Source organism: Myotis yumanensis, unplaced genomic scaffold, assembly GCF_028538775.1.
Source record: "Myotis yumanensis isolate MYYU_CA2020_CCGP unplaced genomic scaffold, mMyoYum1.0.hap1 SCAF_3, whole genome shotgun sequence".
Lineage (NCBI taxonomy): Eukaryota > Metazoa > Chordata > Mammalia > Chiroptera > Vespertilionidae > Myotis > Myotis yumanensis.
In genome coordinates this window covers 81,714,113-81,738,384 of record NW_027223754.1, presented here as the reverse complement: position 1 = coordinate 81,738,384, position 24,272 = coordinate 81,714,113, and the positions used below count along the sequence as shown (strand labels likewise).

General features: G+C 36.1%; 1 protein-coding gene across 13 annotated transcripts in view; it reads right to left on the bottom strand.

The window, feature by feature from the left end:
* NAA16 (N-alpha-acetyltransferase 16, NatA auxiliary subunit) overlaps positions 1 to 24,272 on the bottom strand; it is a 96,851-nt gene that overhangs the window by 4,291 nt on the left and 68,288 nt on the right. For 7 of the 13 annotated variants that reach the window (XM_070408990.1, XM_070408995.1, XM_070408998.1 and 4 more), the window contains 9 exons: positions 18,242 to 18,314; positions 15,469 to 15,638; positions 14,972 to 15,124; positions 13,890 to 14,018; positions 8,041 to 8,254; positions 6,975 to 7,168; positions 4,570 to 4,678; positions 3,533 to 3,631; positions 3,052 to 3,195 (listed from right to left, as the gene is read on the bottom strand). In XM_070408990.1, the coding sequence (XP_070265091.1) occupies positions 3,052 to 3,195; positions 3,533 to 3,631; positions 4,570 to 4,678; positions 6,975 to 7,168; positions 8,041 to 8,254; positions 13,890 to 14,018; positions 14,972 to 15,124; positions 15,469 to 15,638; positions 18,242 to 18,314 (1,285 nt within the window). Of the gene's footprint in view, positions 1 to 3,051; positions 3,196 to 3,532; positions 3,632 to 4,569; positions 4,679 to 6,974; positions 7,169 to 8,040; positions 8,255 to 11,318; positions 11,370 to 13,167; positions 13,309 to 13,889; positions 14,019 to 14,971; positions 15,125 to 15,468; positions 15,639 to 18,241; positions 18,315 to 24,272 lie in introns of those variants that run through there. The other 6 variants (XM_070408992.1, XM_070408994.1, XM_070408997.1 and 3 more) reach the window with 6 other exon arrangements.

Below are 24,272 nucleotides of genomic sequence, written 5' to 3'. Positions count from 1 at the left end.
TTCCCTCATTAACCTCTTCCAGCCCACTCCCATCCCCCCCACCACCCCATTATCTGTGTCCACGGGTTATGCATATATGCATACAAGTTCATTGGTTCATCTCTTCCCACCCACCCTCCTGTCTTCCCTCTGAGGTTCAATAGTCTGTTCATGCTTCTATGTCTCAGAGTCTATTTTTGATCATCAGTTTATTTTGTTCATTAGATTCCACATATGAGTGAGATCATAGGATACTTATCTTCCTCTGACTGGCTTATTTCACTCAACATAATATTCTCCAGGTCCATCCATGCTGTTGCAAATGGTAAAAGTTTTTTTTTTTTTATTGCTGCGTAGTATTCCATTATGTAGATGTACCAGTTTTTTTATCCACTCATCTGCTGATAGGCACTTAAGCTTTTTCTAAATCTTAGCTATCGTAAACTGCGCTGCTATGAACATAGGGGTGCATATATTCTTTCTGATGTTTCGGGTTTCTTGGGATATATTCCTAAATGTGGGATCACTGGGTCAAATGGGAGTTCCATATTTAGTTTTCTGAGGAAACTCCATACTGTTTTCCATAGTGGCTGCACTAGTCTACATTCCCATCCAGCAGTGTACTAGAGTTCCCTTTTCTCCACAACCTCACCAGCACTTGTCATTTGTTGATAATAGCCATTCTGACAAGTGTGAGGCAATACCTCATTGTAGTTTTAATTTGCATCTCTTGGATAATTAGTGACTTCAAAGATTTTTTTCACGTCTCCTGACTTTCTGCATGTCCACTTTGGAGAAGTATCTATTTATGTCCTTTGCCCATTTTTTGATTGGATTGTTTGTCTTCCATTTAAGTTGTATGAGTTCCCTATATATTTTGGAGATTAACCTCTTATCAGATACTAGAAACCCAGCGCACACAAAATCGTGCGTGGTCAGGGTCCCTAGGCCTAGCCTGGCCTCCGTTGCATGGCCTCTGCCGTCCTGCGATGCTACGGGAAGCTCCCCGCTCTAGGAACCGAGAGGTGCTCCATGCACTTCATGGTGACCCGTCACCGGTTTGGCCACCTAGCTCTTTATATATATATTAGGATATCATTGGCAAGTATGTTCTCCCATGTAGTAGGCTCTCTTGCTATTTTGTTGATGGTTTCATTTTCATGCAGTCCCATTTATTTTCTCCATAGTTTCCATTGTCCTAGGAGATGTATTGGTAAACATACTGCTACAAGCAATGTCTGAGATTTTGGTGCCTATGGTTTCTTCTAGAACAGGGGTGGGCAACCCCTGGCACACATGCCAAACATGGCACGCCAGTAACTTTTGCTGGCACGCGAAACCCTCTCTTATAATCTTCCATTTACAATTTTTTTCTTAATATCAACTTTTTTATTTTTCAGATAAATTCAGTGTAGGTGCATCTTAGATAAATAATTTTACATAACAAGTTATCTTAAAGACCATAGACATGGATTGACGAGAGAGGGGAAGAGCAATTTCTACCTCTGCCTTAACTCTCCCTGCCTTCCTAGATCCGACCAGTGTTTTGGTTTCATCCACATACGCTTGTGAATCTTTGTTCTCAGTGATGAATTTTGTTAAGTCTCGTAATAAGAGTAGCCTGACGGATGGAAGTAGTAGCTCATGCATCTCTGAAGGTCACGAAATATAAACCTGATGTAAAATCTCTGTCATCAGTGATGCAGCAGCAAAAGTCCCACTGATAATATCAAACGGAGTCATAAAGTTTTCTGTCGGACTATCAGTGTACATGTATACATTAAAAAATAAATGTATTTTTCATCATCATATACTGTGTTTTTGTCGCTCGAATGAATTTTATTATTTCTTCAAGGTTCTTCACATACGTACACCTTAAGACATATCAAGCAGGCGTAACATGTTCTCAAAAAATTAGGGTTGGCACGCAGAAGAATTTTGAGTCAGAGATTTTGCTGGTTTTGGCACGCACTCACAGAAAGGTTGCCCACCCCTGTTCTAGAACTTTTATGGTTTCACGTCTTACATTTAAGTCTTTTATCCATTTTGAGTTTATTCTTGTGTATGGTGTAAGTTGTTGGTCTAGTTTCATTTTTTTTTATGTACCTGTCCAATTTTCCCAACACCATTTTATTGAAGAGACTGTCTCTGCTCCAATGTATGATCTTGCCTCCTTTGCCAAATATTAATTGAGCATAGTGGCTTGGGTCAATTTCTGGGTTCTGTTTTGTTCCATTGATCTATATACCTGTTTTTGTGCCAATACCAGGCTGTTTTGAGCACAGTGTCTTTGTAGTATAACTTGATATCTGGTATTGTGATGCCTCCAACTTTGTTCTTCTTTCTCAAGATTATTGCAGCTATTTGGGGTCATTTTTTGTTCCATATAAATTTTTAGAGAGTTTGTTCTAGGTCTGTGAAATATGCTGTTGGTGTTTTAATAGGGATTGCATTGAATCATAGATTGCTTTGGGTAAAACGGACATTTTAATGATGTTGATTCTACCAACCCATGAACATGGTATATTCTTCCACTTGTTTATATCTTCCTCTATCTCTTTTTTCAGCATCCTATAGTTTTCAGAGTACAGGTCTTTTACCTCCTTGGTTAAGTTTATTCCTAAGTATCTTAATTTTTTTGTTGCGATGGTAAATGGGATTTTTTTTTTTTTTTTTTTTTTTTTTTTGGTTTCTCTTTCTGAGAATTCATTATTGGTATATAAAACTGCTATGGATTTTTGGGTGTTAATTTTGTATCCTGCTAAGTTGCCAAATTCATTTAAATCTAATAGTTTTTTGATGGAGTCTTTAGAGTTTTCTATGTACAGTATCACGTCGTCTGCAAATAATGAGAGTTTTACTTCCTCCTTTCCAATTTGGATGCCTTTTATTTCTTCTTCTTATCTGATGGCCAGGCTTCCAGAACTATGTTAAACAAGAGTGGTGAAAGAGGGCATCCCTGGTGTTTATCTCTGATAATTAGTGAAGTTAAACATCTTTCCAAACTTTTTTTAAATATCACATTCTAACTTTTTTCCATAAACATTTTAACCCTAGGATTTAAATACCAACCTGAAAGTAAATGCTGAAGAGAGGTAGCATTATGTTTGAGAAAATCCTCATTAAAACTTTTCAAATCCTTGTTGAAAAATAGCTTCTGCATTTCTTGAAATAGAACTTTGCTCACAATGTCTGGAAGATTACTATGGTTAGACACTATAAAAACAAATATTTGAAAATTTAAAAAATTTAGGTCAGTTCCTTGAAACAGAATCAGTTGAAATATATTTATTAAGCTCGATATATTTTACAAAGTGAAAATATTATTGCTCCTTTAGAATATAAATACATTCTAGCTTAAAAATGCACTAATTTCTAGCATTATCTTTGCAAGCATGTTTAATTTATAAATTTACCTTCCTTTAAATGCTTTTTGTAAACATTATCTTTTTCTTTGCTTTACAATTTGTAAATCTTTTAATGTGCAGCTTAATGAAAGATAGCTAAATTGTCACATCTGCTTTTACATAAATGTTATCTTGTTTATACTTACCAGAGTTAGAAAATTTAATTAGACATTCATGTAACCATGGGTTATTACTGTCTATGGCAAAAGCTCGTTTGACAGACTGCAACATTAACAGAAACTTCCCTGTGTCAGAAAAAATAAATAAATAGGATCAGTATTTATGTCTGATACTTTATTCACTTTATTTTAGCCTCACTTAAAATCCAGTAACAAAATGTTAACTTTCCTATAATACTTATAAGCAAAATTCAAGGACAACTTTAATTTTCTAAAGAAAAGCATATGCCGAAACCGGTTTGGCTCAGTGGATAGAGCGTTGGCTTGCGGACTGAAAGGTCCTAGATTCAATTCCGGTCAAGGGCATGTACCTGGGTTGCAGGCACATCCCCAGTAGGAGATGTGCAGGAGGCAGCTGATCGATGTTCCTCTCTCATCGATGTTTCTAACTCTCTATCTCTCTCCCTTCCTCTCTGTAAAAAATCCATAAAATATATTTTTAAAAAAAATAAAGCAAAGCATAAAATATCATGAAGAAATGCTTTAGATAAACATTTTGATTATTTAAACTATTCTTAAAATGGATTTGATTATAATATTCTAAGTTATTACCCAGTAAAGTTTTGAGTAGCAAAAGAAAAAAGGATTAAGATTATTTTTGGAAGGTTGAAATGGAACCCTAAAAACAAAAATAGATCTAATGGACAAGATTATATTGAATATGGCCACCAATATAATTAAGAGTGGCTAGATGAAAAAAGGTTAAGAGATTAAGAAATATATATGTATATGTATACACACACACACACACACACACACACACACACACACACAGACAGCAGTATGGTGATAGCCAGAGGAAAAGGGAGATGGGGGAGGTAGAAGCGGGTTAAGGGGGGGAAAATGGGAATGGAAAAAGACTTGACTTTGGGTGGTGAGCACACGATGCAGTATGCAGATGAGTTGTACACTTGAAACCTGTATGGCTTTTTAACTAATGTTATCCCAATAAATTTAATTTAAAAATAAAAAAAAATAATTAAAAACTGAATTCAAACCATTACCTTTTCTAAAATATATTTCAAATGCTAATAGATGAGTGTCAATGTTATCAGCAGCAAGGTTCTTAAGTGGTGTGAGGAACTTGATAGCTTCTTCCAATGGACTTTCTACCTATTTTGAAGCAGAAGGAAAAATTATTATAGTTTAAAAACAGCTAAACAACTCAAATTTGTCCCCCAATTTTTTAAAAAAATATATTTTATTGATTTGTTACAGAGAGCAAGGGAGAGGAATAGAGAGTTAGAAACATCGATGAGAGAGAAACATCGATCAGCTGCCTCCTGCACACCTCCTACTGGGGATGTGCCCGCAACCAAGGTACATGCCCTTGACCGGAATCAAACCTGGGACCTTTCAGTCTGCAGGCCGATGCTCTATCCACTGACCCAAAACGGTTAGGGTTGTCCCCAAATTTTATATTAACACACACCTGAAATAATTTCTACAGTGTGGAGTAAGAAGAAACTCTCCTCTAACCTCAAGGTTTTTCTGTTGGTCTAATAATCAAATAAACATGAGACAAATTAACAAGAGAAAATGCCCAAATTTAGTTACATACCATGCATACATACATACATACAGGAACCCTGTATACATGAGACAGAGATCCCACATACATGAAAGGTTCAAAGACAGAAAGGGAAAATGAGGTATATATGACATTCTGAGTTAAAGACCACCTCGAGTCTTCAGAAAGGAGGAAGGTAAGAAGAGCAGATGTTTAATAATTAGTAGTTTGCCCTGCTATATAGAGAGGTCAAAAAAGGTAATCTCTGATAATCTCTTACTATGGGAAAGGCCCCTAATTCGATTCTTCTAGGTCAGTGGTTCTCAACCTTCCTAATGCCACGACCCTTTAATACAGTTCCTCATGTTGTGGTGACCCCCAACCATAAAATTATTTTCGTTGCTACTTCATAACTGTAATTTTGCTACTGTTATGAATCGTAATGTGAATATCTGATATGCAAGATGTATTTTCATTGTTAGAAATTTAACATAATTAAAGCATAGTGATTAATCACAAAAACAATATGTAATTATATATGTGTTTTCCGATGGTCTTAGGCGACCCCTGTGAAAGGGTCGTTTGACCCCCAAAGAGGTCGTGACCCACAGGTTGAGAACCCCTGTTCTAGGTAGTTAAAAGAGGCAGAATTTCTCTTAAGTCTACAAGGTCTTGGTTGCCTTTAGGCACATGTTGGAGTGACTTGTTCTGAATCCCTGCAACAGATCTTTTTATATAACCAACTGAAGGAGATATTACACCAAGTATATTACAGCCCCTTAAACTACAAACATATAAAGTAAGGAGACAAATATAATTGTATCAAATAACAGAGAAAAAGTAATAACAAATTAAAAAGTAAAAACAAATTAAAAATTCACAGTAAATAAAACAGGAAAAAAAAATATTTCCCTAAATCTAATCTCTGAATAATTAAATCCTGGAGATGAAGAATTAATTCTTTGTAGCTAACACATACCTAGCAAGATATATGAAATGCTTCCATATATAATAGATAACTGTATTGCTGCTATAACAAATTAACAAAATTTAACGTCTTAAGACAACACAAATTTATTATCTTGCAGTTCTGTAGGTTAAAAGTTAAATATGGGTCTCTCTGGATTTAAAATCAAGTGTCAGCCAGACTGCATTCTCTTTCAAAGGCTCTAAGGGAGAACATGTTTTAATGTGTTTTTCAGCTTCTCAAGGCTGCCTACATTCTTTTGCTTATAGCTGCCTTCTTCCCACCCCTCCCATCACCATCTAGGCCAGCAACAGGGGGTGGAGTCCTTCTCATACCACTCCTACCTTCTTTCCTCTTCCACTTTTAAGGGCCTCTTGTGAATTTACATTAAGCCCACCTGGATAATCCAGGCTAATCTCCCATCTTAAGGCCAGCTAATTATAACCTTAAATTCCATTTGCCACCTTCATTCCCCTTTGCCATGTAAATTTAATATAGTCATAGGGTCCAGGGTTTAGAACACAGACACCTTTGGAGGGTCATAATTCTGCCTACCACAACTACAATTCTATGTATAATATGCATTAGCAAAATTCGCATATTATCACTCAAAAATTATTTACAGCGTATCATTTGTAATGTTACAAATGGTCTTAGCCAGTTTGGCTTAGTGGATAGAGCGTTGGCCTGCGGACTGAAGCGTCCCAGGTTCAATTCCGGTCAAGGGCACATGCCCGGGTTGTAGGCTTGATCCCCAGTAGAGGGCATGTAGGAGGCAGAGAATCTCATCATTGATGTTTCTCTCTCTTTCTCTGAAATCATAAAAATATATTACAAATGGCTTCTGATTTATAAATTTAAATAAAACATGTTTATAGCCAGAACAGAATTAACATAAATTTTACCAAATTAACATAATAAATTCATCTCACCCTTTCTAATTTTTCAGGTATAAGTTCTTCTTTGAGACCACTGGCTTCTTCTTCTTCATCATCCCTTTTTTTCTTTTGATTTTTTTGTTGACGTTCCCTTTCCGCATGCTTTCTCTCTTCTTCTAATTTAGCCTTTTTCTGAGCTCTTCTCTGCTTGCTAAGCATTTTCTTCAATTCTTTAGCTGACAGGTTTTCTATAAATATCCAAATGCATAAACATTCTGAGTCAATGTTTCCATTTTTTCTTATATTCTTATACAATACAAACTATTAATACAGCTTTTTGGGGCTGATGATACCAACTACTCTACAGTGAGTTGTTTAGCTGTTTTTAAACTATAATAATTTTTCCTTCTGCTTCAAAATAGGTAGAAAGTCCATTGGAAGAAGCTATCAAGTTCCTCACACCACTTAAGAACCTTGCTGCTGATAACATTGACACTCATCTATTAGCATTTGAAATATATTTTAGAAAAGGTAATGGTTTGAATTCAGTTTTTAATTATTTTTTATTTCTTTTTATTTTTAAATTAAGAGTATTTCAAGGATAAGACAGTGTATATAAGCACACTTATGATCTCTAGACACCACATAAATATCACAAATGAAAGATCAGAAACTTGCCTCTATGCTATTTTTCAAATATTCCTAGATATTAACATTTTAGTGAATGAAAGCTATATATTCTCATTAGCATTATTAGATACTAGAAGTTGTAAGAATAATTATTTTTCCCTAGGAGCTCAAAGCCTTTTTCAGTTACAAACTAATAATAATAATAATGTTAAAGAGCCTAGCCAATAGACATTTCTATTTTTCCTGAATTGGCCTCACTGAAGATAAAAATAAAGATTCTAAGTCATTGCATTGGGGTGATTAAGAAGCATCAGCTACAGAACATCATCCTGTCGCTTTTTCTAAGTCTTCCCCCAATTTTTTTTCACACACACACACACAGTCTTCACATCCATTTGATAATGTACTTTTCTATGGATTGTTTATACTAATAACACTCTTAAATGTAGTGTTCTTTTCAAATTTTAAAAAATAGTTCTTTCTCAGTTACCTGAATTTATTTCTTGTTGTTTGTTTTCATTGGTTAAGGGGTTATCATACAATTTCAAGTATATTTCAATTGCTGATCTAGCAGCCTTGAAATAGAAGGCATGTCTTCTGAGCATATCTTCTAACCTCAGAAGATCAACATAGGCACGAAGAGTCATCTTTCTCATGCAGTATGTATGGAAGTCAAATTGATCATCGGTTATCTCAAGAAAATGCTTAAAAACAAAACCAGAAAATTATTTCTTACATTGTCAATAATGTCTACTTCTGAAAAGAAAACCATAAAAAGCCCCCAAAACATTTTTAACAGTCACAATTTCACTTATTTGCCCTCTTCAGTGTTTAACACTATGAAGGACAACAAGTTCTTTGCATATAACTGAAGTTTCTTTCTACAATTGATGATCATTCACTAGAAATCATGTTTTGTGATGATACTCAATTTCTATGTAATAAGTCAGATTTTTAAGCCTGGAAATTAGCATGTACTGATATTTTAATTTTAATGAAACCTTTCTCCTCGGTATTCTTCAAACATCGGCATGGCAGAGTTAAACAGCTCTGACTGAACACTATATACTATAGATTCACACAAAATGTCTACAAATCAGACTGCTCTGCTCAACTCTGAGCTCTTCAAGAGTAGGCCTTGTCATGTCTATCCCTACTGCCTGGCACAAGGCCCAACACAGCAGACACTCAATAAGCACAATATTGGCTAATTCAAGAGACCAGGTGCTGATCAGGCATGTGACCTCAATTACATCCTCGATTACTTAAGTTAGGAATAACATCTATATTGCCAATTTCATAAGGTTGTTAAAGATCAAATAAGAACATATTTTAAAGTTCATTCTAAATTGTGAACTGCTATACAAACCAGCATTATGGGTTTCTCTCGCTCAATAAGCTACCATTAATCTACCTACATTCCATTTTAGCAAAGGTTCTTAGTATGAAGCCTATGTATAAACCTAATAACATTTTCCTAAGGAGAGAGCTTGAGGCTTTCATCTAATTTCAAAGGGTCCATGGCCCCCCAAAAGTTTAAGCAGCAATCTCTTACATAGAAAGGAGAAGATTAACTCCCTAGAAACATTTTATACTTTTATTTTCTTCCCTACATGCATCTCTGCCTGCATTTTTTTCCCCTCCTACTTTACTAGTAGCTTCTCCAAAAACAGAAAAAAATAATGATTCAACACACCAATTCAGAGCAAGCTCTTCTACCTTTCATATTCCCTCTATCCTGGCGCCTAGTAACTCAACATGCAGAGGACACATTAGTGTCCATATCATTTGATAATTTTAGTTGTCTTGGTAATTAGAAACACACCATACACAGAATTACATTAAGTACCTGAGATTTTAAAAGAAGAATTTTAGGATAAGAAGTACACAATGTGGAAAATGTATACAATAGAAAAAAATGAACATATTAGTTTTATTTACTACTTCAAGAATCATGCTTTAATGATGTTATTATATTTGAAAATTGCATTCCTCCCATCAATAACACAAAACAATTCATAAATAGCGAGCTTGGTTTTTTTTTAAAGAATTATATATTTCATAAAGTTGTTCATGATCTTCCTTGATGTCAATCAAGTTATGTCTAGCACAGTAAGAATATCTTAAAATTCAATAAAACTGACTAAGGAAAATTACAGTGCCAAAATTCATGGAGATAAAAACTTTAAGAGGTTACAGGACCTTTTTTAGGCTGAGAAGCAGCACGTTTCAAGAGATACTCCTAGCAGCATTAGTAAACATAGATTTTTTAAGTCAAGTCTCAGAAGGAATCACAAACATTTAAAGCCTCCTCTTTATCAGTAACAGCCCACAGGCTGCCTCTCTCCAGTTAATGTCTTCCATAAATAGGGTAACCAACTTATCCACTTGGCCTGAGGCTTTCAGTTTTTCCACTGAAAACCTTGTGTCTCAGGAACTTGCTGAGCCCTCCAAACTTGGATGTTGATCACTCTATAATAAATAAACTAATGGTGGTAGACCAGATATGACTAGATTAAACTTGAAAACATAGGTACTACAAAATAATTTTGCTTTTGGAAGAAACCATGTTTGGAGAATCCTACTTAAAAACAACTAAATAATCTTAGGTTGATTTTCTATTTTTTAACTTTTTATTTGGAATAATTATAGATACAGAGGAAGTTGCAAGGTAGTATGGAGATGTTCTATACACTCTTCCCTCAGTTTCCCCCAAAAGGCTACATCCTACATAACTATAATACAATATCAAAACCAAAAGACTGGCATTGGTACAACTTGTGTGTACAGTTTTTTAGATTCGAGTAACCAATACCACAATCAAGATACATAATGTCTAATTACCACAAATATCTCCCTTGTACCACATCTTGGGTTGACTTTCAGATCTCCAAATTTATAAAACATAAAAATATACTAGGTAACACAAACAGATAAAGTTAGTTTTCCTGCACTTTGATCAAACATGAACATGATAAGATCACTTAGCTCACCGTAGACTCTAGGTACCCAAATTTTAACATACTGTTTATGCCCTAACTCAATGCTCCCCTCATCATAAACACTAGTTCTTTCTCTTTCTTTTTCTTAGTGATAGGAAGTACTAATGCAGGAATTGCTTAAATTCCAAAGTTAGGCTTGAATCAAAGTAAGATAAGTCAGCAAAGAAGTAAGAAATACTGTTCAGAGCTTAAGAGTGTGGTTTTCATTAGGCATTTGCTATGAGGCCCTCGCTTCTGACCCAGATTCATCTACCCATTCCTTCTCAGAGTTACTGGAATACACTAATAAGAACCCACACACAGAAATACAACAAAAACCTCTGGAATTAAAATATAATAATAACTAGACCAAAGAGGATAATAAACAACACTATTTTCTTTATATAGAGAGAATCTGCCATTATAAAGCATGTGTCAATTTGATAAAGATTAGGATGCACTAGAAGATAAAAGTTATGAACTTCCTATAGTTGTGAGCTATCAGAAATCCTACATCTTATCAAAAAGTTTTCGAAATATGTATTGTTGCTCTGTTTCAGATACAAATCAGTACACTAAAATAAAATCAAACTGAAAAACGGGAGAAGAAAATTCAGGTCTTTTTAAAATTCATTTCAGAGAGGAAGGGAGAGGGAAAGAGAGCTAGAAACATCAATGATGAGAGATAATCATTGATTGGTTGCCTTCCGCACGTCCCATACTGGGGATCAAGCCTGCAACCCAGGCATGTGCCCTGACCAGAAATCAAATTATGATCACCTGACTCACAGGTTGACGCTCAACTGCTGAGCCACGCCGGCCAGGCGAAAATTCAATTCTTGAAAGATAAAATAGTTTAAAATTTTATTCTGAGCACAAGTTTATATCCAATATTTTAAAGACAGTTGTTTTGCTTTGTGTTGAATAAAACTCAAGTTCTAAACATCATATTGAGTTAGACTCTCTCTATATAACCTGTATACATAATCCTAAAATCCTATAAGGGGGGCAAGATAAAGACAGAAAAAGTACTACACTGGGCCATTCTAGAATTCTAACATTTCAAATCCAGTTAGTAAGAGCTCACAGCAATATGTGTCCCAACTGAAACTGCCTCAATGAAAGAATGCTGGAAGGAGTTCTAAAAGGCACAAGACTTAGCCCCTTATTTGAATTTATCTCTCTATTAACTGACCTTTTATTTAGAAAGTAAACTACAAAGTTTTATTTTTGAAAGGTGCTCATTTCTTTACTAAAGTATTTTAAACTCAGGAACAAAAGTAACTCATGCAGATACCTATCATAATAAATCTTTTATTTCAGTAATTACTCCTAAATTCTTACAATTACATCATTAAGAATTTTTTAGATTACATTAATTGTATTAGAAATTAATTTTAGAAGCAGAGTCAGTCAACAAGTTTTAATCACCCTATTTGTACTAGGCACTCATATATAACCACTAGATGAGTTACGTCTTACTTTCAGTATGAATTCACTATGAAAAGACTAACAAGTAACATAAGAATAGGCTCTTGTTTATCTGCTTCTAGTTTCTTCTACTCTAAAGCAAATCCTAAATACAGTAGAGATTCTAGCAATAATAATTATGTACAATGACCAGATGGTTATGATTTTTGCCCTGTTTTAATCTCAACCAATGATTTCCTATACTTTTTTTTCTTCAAAAATGCTTTGTCAAATCATGTTTTTTGAACTAGAAGTACAGCTGATTCTTGAACATAGGTTTTTATAATTTTTAAAAATCTGTGTATAAAGAATACCTGTGCAGTTCAAACCCATGTTGTTCAAAGGTCAACTCTATTTTTGATCCATGGTTTGAAATCCACATATGCAAAGGACACACAGTAGTTATACGATGATTTTCAACTGCAAAGGGGTTAGCGCCCCAAGGGCCCTCAATGTTCAAGTGTCAACTGTACTTAATCTCTGACATTACAGAATTTTACTTCATGTTACTCAGCCAAAATCACTAAAAATTCAAGGTAAAATATCTAAATAAAACCTAGTAATGAAATCATAGTCTAACAACCTTCAAAAATATTAAAAAGCAATTAGTAATATAGTTATTAATGTTAGGAGGAATGGAATGAAGCTGGAAAGTTCATAATTATAATGATCCTAAGGATATTCAAATTTCATTTTCACAGAAAATCTAATAAATTTCCAGTTATGGTCCTGCTGGAATTGCTGATCCATAAGTAAACAATCTGTCTCTCACCAAGAATGTCTTGGTTAATGAAAAATGGATCTTTCCTAATTACAAACAATGTTTTAAAGTAACAGTCATCAAGCTAGTGATCTACGTTTGTATCACAGAAGAGCCTGATTTACACAATATTTGGATATTTCCTGAATAGTTCACTTATCATCCAAGGGCTTTATATTCTCAAGGAGATGAAAATAGTTCCCAGAGATATAAGCCCAGGCTTAAAAAGAAAAGAAAACAAAGCAAGAACTAGGTTATTTATAAAAGGGCTCAGGTATAATCCTAGCTCTAGTTCCCATCAAAAGCCACCCCCTAAAATTTATTTAGCCTTTCCTTTGGGTAACCTCAGAAATTTCATATGGGAAAAAGGCCAAAGTGACTGCCAGAGTGCAGACTTCAGGCTCACCTGACTATGATGCCTGCGGTTTAATACTGCGTCAGCATGGGAACAGTGGTGCCGATTGAGCCCAACTGAGGGCTGCTGAGGACTGCCTCAGGGGTGCATTTGTGGCTCTTTTCCTCCTGTTGTCCATTTGGAAGGAGAGTGCTTCAGAGATGACAAAGAACAGGAAACAAAATTCACACAAAGGAAAAGAAAAGGCCCCTCACTAAGGCACATCACACACATCATCCTAAAAGCAAGTAATAAAAATAAGCCAGCAAATCAGTCACAGACTGCTGTACAAAGTACTGAATGTGAGAACAAATATCCTGGGAAGACAAACTGGAGAGAGGCTGACTACTGAGCAGATCCTGACATAAAGGGAAAAGAGATGACCATCAGCTCGTGTGTCCTTCTAGGCTAGTAATGAAAGTCAAATAATGGCCCAATTAGGGAGTAGAGATTTTGAATATATGTTATTAATAGCAATAATGACTTACTAAATTAATCTTTTACTTCTTCCTTTAGACAAAAATATGGAGATGTTGAAATCATAACCATTTGAGTATAAACAAAAGCAATCATTTATTCACAACCTCTGAATGTTTGAAAGACTAAAGGTCAAGAATTTTCACAGTGAAATTTCCAAAGTAGATAAAAAAGGTAGATGATCCCATGTAGAAAAATACCTGCTTTTTTCCATCACTTTACAAGAGAAAAATAAAGTCAAAATTCTATCAACTTACCCTTTCTACTTCATGGCATTTTTTCAAGGCATCCCCATATCTCCCCAAACGCTGATAAGCTAAAATGCACTCTGTTTGAAACCACATACACTGCATTTCATTTAGATTTTCCATGGCAGATGTTCCTTCCTGAAATACAAGCATTCATTAATATAAAAAGCAAGTAATAAAAGAGATTCAAAATATCTCATTTTCTCTTTTACAACTATAGCTACAAATATTATGACAATAGCAATCTATATAATAAAAGCCTAATCAACCATTATGGCGAAACAACCAGATCGACCGGTTGTTATGATGCATAGTGACCACCAGTGGGGATACGCTCAACACAGGAGCTGTCCCCTGGTGGTCAGTGTGCTCCCACAGGGGGAGCACCGCTCAGCCAGAAGACATAAGGAGCAATAAGGAGCAGTGAGCCGAGCAGTAAGAAGCAAGGGATCCCAGATTGCGACAGGGCCTAAGCTGGCAGGCAGACATCCCCCGAGGGGTCCCAGATTGGAGAAGGTGCAGGCCGGGCTGAGGGACACCACCCCATGCACAAATTTCGTGCACTGAGCCTCTAGTTTTTGTATAAAGTTAGGTTGCTTCTGCTAATGCTTTTTTATTTTTAATCCTCACCCAAGGATATGTTTCTACTGATTTTAGAGAGAGAGAGGAAGAGAGAAAAGAGAGGAAAAAGGAAAAAACAAACAAAAAAATCTACGTGAGAGAAAAACCGATTGGTTGCCTCCCATATACACCCTGACTGGGGATCAAACTCAAAACCTAGGTATGTTTCCATGTGCCCTGACTGGGAATCGAACACGCAAGGTTTTGGTTTACGGAAGGATACTCTAATCAACTGAGCCACCCAGCAAGGGCTGCTCCTGCTATTGTTTTTTAACCATTCCCCCCAGAAGCACATGTACACACACACACACTCAACCTCCTCTGTAAGAAACCATACATAGGATACAAGCTAAATGGGATTTTAAAAAGTAACAAAAATGAATTCTCAAGAACTTTAGTGGCAAACTTCAAAAATCACCACAGTAGTGAAGTTTAATTTTACTGACTCATCATTACATGCTATTTCCTACCCTTGTGAACTTGGAGCACATTTCCTCTGCTTCTCTTATCATGTTTGCTCGAAGCATATATTTTGCACATTTGGAATTTATGAATCTATCAGCCGTATCTAAAGACTGTGCTTCATCCATCCACTTTGCAGCTTCTTTGAGATTACCTATATGCTTTAAGAGATTAAAATATTACAGAAATTATAGTTTATGATTAAGAGAATATGGATACAATACAAATAACAACAGTTTAGAAAAACAAATTAGAAATTTGGTGCCATTTCTGTAAAATTTATCTAAAAATCTTTAGATAAATTAAAATTCACACTTACTAAGAGCTGAATCAAATGATTAACACTGAGTATAAAAATACGCAATCAAAAACTCTTTAGGATTATTAGAGTATTAGAAATAGATTATCAGGGTTCCATAAAAGTTATTTCTACAGAAAAATAACTCCAAGAGTTCTTAAGTGGTTAAAATTTTCAATTATTCAAAAAATATGTCTAGGATTTTACCTTGTAAATTTTTGCTTTCATATAGAATAATTCTATTAGAGTTGGAGTACTAGCAATTGCAGCATTAATATAATCCAGAGCCAAAGCATATTGCCCAAGTTTATCAAAGTGCTGTGCCAGGAAATACTGGACCCAGAGTAGTGTTGTTGGGGGCTCCTTCTCCCCATTTTCTGCAATCAAACAAATATAAAATTATTATAGGGAAGAAGGCAAAGTAAAGAATAAAGGATATCAGATACTTTCTCTGCCCCAAAGCATAATGAAATAAAAAAATTATTATAATAATAAACAGTAAAAAGCCAGCAAAATAACCAATTTCAATAGAAAGAGGTATGACTTCCTGCCATCAAGTTCAAAAAGTAGCAGCCAAGCAAAGAAATAAGATACTAGTTTCATAGGCTTCTAACCCCACCCTCACTCCAAAGAAAGTTCTGAAGAAAGAAGGTAAATCAATCTAACTACGAATTCTCAAGGCTGGGAGCGTAAGACAGCAGACCCAGGAAAAGTCAAGGAAAATAGATTGGCTGCCAGCCAGGGCCTTCCTTCATTCGGAGCCACCCCCTGGTGGTCAGCACACATCATAGCAAGAGGTCAAACTCCCAAGGGGACACTTTGCATATTAGCCTTTTATATATATAGACTAGTGGCCGGGTGCACAAAATTCGTGCACATTAAAAGAAATTTAATTACAGGAAATATTTTAATATTGCTATTTGCCCTTTCTCTATAATAGAAGTGTCAGAGATGAAAGAAAAATAGTAAAACGTATATGAAAATCTCCCTCCTGTCAGTCTGGGGCATGCCGTGGGACCCAGAGTCAAGTCCCTGCACACCTATGCGAGCCTCGAAATCGCGCGAGACCCAGACCTGGCCAGCCCCAACCCCATCAAGCCCCACAGGGCAGTGGGCACAGCCTCAGGTCCCTGTCAAGCCCCACCGGGCGGGGAACTCGGCCTCAGGTCCCGCGGCCCCGGCGCCAGGGCGGGGGGCACAGTCTCAGGTCCCCCGGCCCAGGCGCGAGGGCATGTCAACCATTTGCTCTTTATTATATAGGATTTATTATATTAGCTCTTTATTATATAGGATACTTTCCTGACAAGGTAGAGTAACACTATGTGACAACAACACTCACATACAATCAGCTGTTACCCATCCTGTATCCTCAAGCTACAATAGGGTAGATAAAGAAATAAACACCAAGCTCTCAAAATAGATTACAGAATTGGCTAAATTCTACAGGTATACAATGAGGAAAAAAGAATGAAAAAGAGAATTTACCCATACTACATCAGAAAAACTCAGGTCATCTAGACTAGCTACCAAATAAAACAACAACATGCAAACACACAAATTACTATAAATTAAAACACAAATAATAAAGAAAGGCAAAGAGCCCAGCATTTATCTTGTTCCTCCTCCATAAACTATAGTTCAGAAGAACTGAATATTTGATGAGGGGAAGCTCTTTATAACATTTCTAACTAATAAATACAGAAGAAATGATGATTTGAATAAGGGATTGGGGCAAAGATTCTCAGTGGCTGCTGAAACCATTAGGTGAGAGGCCAATGAGGAATGCTTTAATGGGTAGATCAGGCTGGCACTGTCTGAACCCTGACCAACTTTAACATTACAAAGAGACAGAGTATCTTCTGCCTCAAGTTGTGATATAACAGGAAGTACAATGCATCACATATGAAGTACTCAAATAGAACCTAATTCTAATCAAGCCTGTAAATCTAACTATAAGTTTACAAGAAATATGGATGATAGCAAAATATATTACATGATACCATGAGAAAGCAAATCAGCCAAATCCAGAATATGGGACGTTCCACAAGACAAATAACCTTTCAACAAATAACATTTTTTTTAAAGTGAGTGGAGGACATTACTTAAGATTAAAAGAATATCAGAGACATAAAAATCAAATGTGGAGTTTAGTGGGATCCAGATTGAAATAAACAAATTATACAAAGACTTAAGGTAATCAGGGAAATTTGCATGTACACTGGGTGTTAGATAATATGGTATGAGAATTAATTCTGTGTTAGAACTGTGGTTACATCTTCTGTTAAGTGTTTTAAACAGCTAGTGATGTATATTAAAGTAATGACAGGTAAAACAGTATGTCTGCTTTAAAAATATTCCAGGAAAAGAAGTAGACAGAAAGTACTTTAAATAAGACTAGCAAAATGTTCATAGCAGAAGCTGGGTGATGGGGACACAAGAGTTCATTATTCTATTTACTTCTGTGTCTGTTATTTGGAATTTGTTTCAAACTAACAAAAACAAAGGAGCAATGACATATAAAAGACACGAAGAAACCAGACTAAAGTTACCATCTGCATCACTGAAAGCAATCTAGAGTGTTTTCTGAAGTTACCTTCATTTACATATGCCCCTACAAACAGAAAAACAAAGAACCAAATTTTACAGAATTTAAAGTAAAAAAAAAAAAAGGAGAGAGTAGGGATTCAGTAATAATGCATTTCAATAAAACTAACTGTATCATCTCTGGCAAGCCACTCACTCAGTCTCTCAAGTCTGTTTACTTGTGTTAAAATAGGGTTAACTCCCACCTCACATTATGGAAAATTTAAATTAAATAAAATTAAAGTGCTCTTTTTTTTCATTCACTAATTCAAAAACTTTTCAGTAAATAGCTATCATGTATCATGTACATAATAAACATAAGATAGTTTTACTGTAAATGATTAAATATGGATTAAAATGAATAATCAAATTCCAGTTGAATCTAATTTAAACTTACCATAAAGGCTAAAAAAGTCACATGTTTTAAGAGAGGCTTCATAATTAGTAACAAGTTCCTGGATCACAGAAATCTGTTAAAGAAACATAGTTTTAAATTTTTTAAATATTTCATTAAAGGTATTTATATTTATTATAAATTAAATTAGATTTGGAAACAATATAAGATTATTTCAAAATTAAAAATTAACTAAGCTACTAAACTGTCTGCTCTTCCCCAGTTCCTATGTGGGGAAAAGTGAGAAAACACACACACACACACACACACACACACACACACACACGCACAAAACACACTGATCTCTTTATTAATAATAAAACATAATCTCATTAATTTCTCATCTCAATAAGTAGTTTCAGGATTTGAAGGACAAACTATTATTAGTTATTGCAAAACCTTTATTCCTCCAATAAACACATCTGTATAATTTATTACTAAATTAATTTATTTGCTTTTTGTTTCTCACTGTTTTAATGTGAAGTTGTAGTTATATTCAAATTTTCTAAAATGTCACTCATCATAAAAAAGTCAAATAAAATTGATCCAAATTATACAGTGAGTTGATGGAAGAGGAGGTTAAGTAAACTAGATGTTTAAACTACCATTGTTTTTAGTGATCACTTTAATAAACAGATTTGAATTTCAATGCTACTCAGATAGAACAAGAATATTATAAACTGCACTATAAATGTGCTATGTCCTAAAAGTGCCAAATGAAAAGTTACATGAATTAGAAGTGGCAGTAGACATTAAATGTACCTATTGGTTTTAAATGCCTATTGATGTTAACTATTTAGAATAAGTTGGAAAGTAACCATCTTATTTGTGAACTCAAAAAAAAATAAGTAAATAAAGGTCAAAAGTGAAGGAATTTCCATAGCAACTATACCTTTTTACAACAAAGTTATGTGTGCACACTTTCTGTCTGACTTATATAGTATACTAGAGGCCCAATGCACGAAATTCATACAAGAGTAGGCCTTCCTTCCCCTGGCTGCCGGCACCGGCTTGCCTCCAGCACCCTAGACCCGAGCTTCCCTTGCAGCCCTGGCTTTCTAATTAGCATATTACACTTTTATTATTATAGATATGGTTTGGGGATTGTAAAGTTTTGTGTAATGAAATCTGTTATAATGTCAAAAATAAAAGTGAAGGAAAACCATTAAAACTTTTAATAGTGTCTGACCAATGTGGTATTATTTTGATAATTCGAAAGTTTTCTAGTTTTATAAAGTGGGATGCTACTAATACCACCAGAAAGAAAGAATATACCAGGCAGGGTAACAATAATAATAAGCCATTAATTGTCACAAGTGCTTTACACATGCAAAGGAAAATTAAAATTAGCTGTAAGTACAAAATGGAAGAACCAGAATTTAACCCAAGCAACAAGGCTCCAGAGGTTAGCTTTTTAACTACTCTGCTATATTGGTCACCAATGTCCCCAGCACACTTATTACTAAAGGGCAATTCTTGACTCACAGAGTTATAGTAAGACTAGAAACCAAAAACTCAAAATGGATTAAGAACCTAAATATAAGACCTACCACAACAAAACTCTTAGGGGGAAAAACAAAAAAGCTTCCCAATATTGGATTTGGCAATGCTTTCTTGTATATGACACCAAAGGTATTGGTAACAAACAAAACAAAACAAAAATAGACAAATTAAACCATGAAATTTTTAAAATTTTGTGCATCAAGAGTCTCTACCCACAGAGTAAAAAGGCAACCCACAGAATGGGAGAAAATATTTGCAAATCATGTATTAATAAAAGATTACTATCCAGAATATACAGAGAACTCATAAAAACAAAAAAACCAATCTGATTTAAAAAATGAGACAAGTACTTGAACAGACATTCTTCCAGAAATGATATATAAATAACCAATAAGCACATGAAAAGAGGCACACCAATAATCATTACAGAAATGCAAATAAAAACTACAATGAGATACAACTTCACACCCAGGAGGAATGGCTAAAACAAAACAAATAAAAACAACATGATGAGGATGTAAAGATTATGGAACACTTTTGCACAGTTGGTAGGAATGTAAAATAGTATAATTGTTATGGAAAACATTATGGCAGTACCTCAAAAAAATTAAAAACAGAATTACAAAATGACCCAGCAATTCTATTTCTGAGTATATTCATCCCAAAAATAAAAGCAGGGTCTAGAAGAGAATTATTCACAATAACCAAAACATGGAAGCAACCCAAGTATCTATCAATGAATGAATAGATAAGCAAAATATGGTATGTACATAACATGGGATATTTTCAGCCTTAAAAAGGAAAGAAAGTTTGCAATATTCTAAACATGAATGAATCTTGAGGACATTATGCTAAGTGAAATAAGCCAGGTACTATATGATCCCACTTATATGAGCTACCTAACCCTATTCAAAATCATAAAGACAGAAAGCATAATAATGGTTGTCAGGGGCTGGGAGGAGGGGAAAATTGAAAGTTATTGTTTAATAGGTATTGAATGTCAATTCTACAAATGAAAAGAGATATAGGGATAGAGGATGACGATGATTACACAAAAATGTGAATGTACTCACTACCACTGAACTATACACTTAAATGGTTAATTGTAGAGAGTGCCTGGGAAGGCACATGAGCTGATTGTCGGCTGAACCCAGTGGCATCGGCAAAACCACATCCTGGAAACATACCGTGCCAGAGGCAGGTATGTTGTCAGCCTGACCCTTAGCTCAGGTGCCAGAAGGTGGGTTTCATTATCTATGTTCAGCCTGGTGCAAGGAACGAACACATTATCTAAGTTCAGCCCGGTGCAAGGAATGGACACAATTATCCGGGCTCAGTCAGGAGTGACAATTACAAAGAAGACACAAGAATGAAGAATTATAGCTTGATCTTTAACCATGATTTCACATAATTTCCTTTGTCTTAAACTCTAGTAAAACTACCTGCACCAGCTCTGGGTCACTGTCCCTCCATCAGAGGGCAGCTATCCCCCCTGGTCCCAGCTTTCCCTACTGTCTCTGTGTCTCTTTTTTTTCCTTTTCTCAATCCCCAGCCGCCCATACTCAGGATTCATCTGCTCTCTAGCCTTGCTAATCGCGGTAAAGAGACAAAACTTATAGTTAATTGTAAATTTTATGCTAAAATTTCACCACAATAATTTAAAAAATAAAAAACCTCATGGTTCTTAAAGTGTGGTTCTCAAATCGTTAATGTCATCAACATTAACATCACCTGGTAATCTGTTAGAGATGCAAATTATTGGACCAAAACCCAGATTTATAACTCTGGGCCAACCAGTAACCTGTTTTTAGGAAGCTCTCTAGTTCAGCGGTTCCCAACCTGTAGATCGCGACCTCTTTGGGGGTCAAATGACCCTTTCACAGGTGTCGCCTAAGACCATCGGAAAACACATATATAATTACATATTGTTTTTGTGATTAATCACTATGCTTTAATTATGTTCAATTTCTAACAATGAAAATACATCCTGCATATCAGATATTTACATTACGATTCATAACAGTAGCAAAATTACGGTTATGAAGTACCAACGAAAATAATTTTATGGTTGGGGGAAACCACAACATGAGGAACTGTATTAAAGGGTCGCGGCATTAGGAAGGTTGAGAACCACTGCTCTAGTTAGTTCGAGTCACACTAGAATTTGAAATCTGATAAAAATATTTCAAAAAGATTTATGATAAAGCAAAATTAAAAGTAACAGACGTGTTTGCCCTGGTTAGTGTGGCTCAGTGGTAAGGGCATTGACCCACACACTGAAGAGTCTTGGTTGGGTTGTTTTGTTTTAAATAAATCTTTATTGTTCAGATTATTACAGTTGTTCCTCTATTTTCCCCCCATAGCTCCCCTCCACCCAGTTCCCACCCCACCCTCTGCCCTTACTCCCCCCCACTGTCCTCATGCATAGGTGTAAGATTTTTGTCCAGTCTCTTCCCACACAACCCACACCCCTTTCCCCCCCCTGAGAACTATCAGTCCACTCCCTTTCTATGCCCCTGATTCTATTATATTCAGTAGTTTACTCTGTTCATCAGATTTTTTATTCATTGATTTTTAGATTCATTTGTTGATAGATACATATTTGTTGTTCATAATTTTCATCTTTACCTTTTTCTTCTTCTTCCTCTTCTTAAAGAAAGAATACCTTTCATCATTTCATATAATACTGAGTTGGTGGTGATGAACTCCTTTAGCTTTTTCTTATCAGTGAAGCTCTTTATCTGACCTTCAATTCTGAATGATAGCTTTGATGCGTAAAGTAATCTTGGTTGTAGGTTCTTGCTATTCATCACTTTGAATATTTCTTGCCACTCCCTTCTGGCCTGCATAGTTTGTGTTGAGAAATCAACTGACAATCATATGGGTACTCCCTTGTAGGTAACTGAGTTTCTTTCTCTTGCTGCTTTTAAGATTCTCTCTTTGTATTTTGCCCTTGGCATTTTAATTATGATGTGTCTTGGTGTGGTCCTCTTTGGATTCCTTTTGTTTGGGGTTCTCTGCACTTCCTGGACTTGTAAGTCTATTTCTTTCACCAGGTAGGGAAAGTTTTCTGTCATTATTCCTTCAAATAGGTTTTCAATATCTTGCTCTCTCTCTTCTTCTGGCACCCCTATAATTCGGATGTTGGTACGCTTGAAGCTGTCTCAGAGGCTCCTTACACTACCTTCATATTTTTGGATTCTTTTTTCTTTTTGCTTTTCCGGTTGGGTGTTTTTTGCTTCTTTGTATTTCAAATCTTTGACTTGATTCTTGGGATCCTCTTGTCTGCTGTTGGATCTCTGTATATTATTCTTTATTTCAGTCAGTGTATGCTTAATTTCTATTTGGTCCTTTTTCATATCCTCGAGGGTCTCACTAAATTTATTGGCGGTTTCTAGAAAATTCTTGAAAAACCTTATAACCATGGTTTGGAACTCTATATCCAGTAGTTTGCTTTCCTCCATTTCTGTCATTTGTGACCTGTTTGTCTCCGCATTTTGGCTGTTTCCCTGTGTTGAGAGAGTGGCTTTGTGTGCTAGGTGTTCTATAGTGCCCAGTGGCTCAGCCTCCCCAATTACCTGAGGTGGACACTCTTGGTGCACCCCTTTTGGGCTGTGTGCACAGTCTTGTTGTAATTAAGCCTTGATTGTAGTTGGTATCACTGGGAGGAAATGACCTCCAGGCCAATTGGCTGTGAGAATCAGCTGTGTCTACAGTGGGAGAACTTCTGTGCTGGAGACACCCTATGGGGCAAGACTTGCTTCAGTAGGACTTTGGTGCTCACTGAGTCTTCCGCCTAAGTGTGTCCCTTATGAATCTGAGGAGTTGTAATCTGGATGGCCCCACTCTGACCACTGGGTACACTGGGTCTTGGATCTCTAAGGAGGTGCTAATTGAGCCTCTGCCTGAGGCTACCCAGCAGGAGCTACGGAGAGATCTGCAGATTCCTCTTCCTTGTTTGGGGTTTGGAGGTGCCCAGATGAGGCCCAGCTGTGAAGCAATGCAAGCTGCTGTGGGGCCTTGGGCCTTCTTTTGGATGTTCTGGGTCTCTCTGACCCAGCTGCAGTTTGTTAGGTAATTTTAGATCTCAAAGGGCCAACCCATTCATATGCAAAAGCCTCTGCACACAGCTTGGGTGGGGCAGGGTCTCAGGGAATCAACAGAGCAGAGTAAACAGCTATGGCTGACCCTCAGCCCTGCCCTAAGAGTCTCCGGGTCTCAGTGTCCCGCGGTAATCGCTGCAAGCACCTCTGAAAGAAAGCCGTCCTCAAGTTCCGCCTGCTGCCAGACAGTCCAGTTTCTCCCTGTATGAGTCTGGGTCCCCAGAGACTCACCGGGAACTAGAGTTCAGAGCAGTCGGGAGCTTGTGACTCCCTCCGATTGAAAAAGACACCGGCGTCCTCCGTTGCCAGCCCTTTCCACATGTGCCTCCATATCTCTGCACTTTACTTCCACACCTCCTCTGAGTCTCAGTGTGCTTTTCTCTTTCCTTCTAGTTGTAGAATTTCCACCCAGCCAGCTTTCCTGTGTT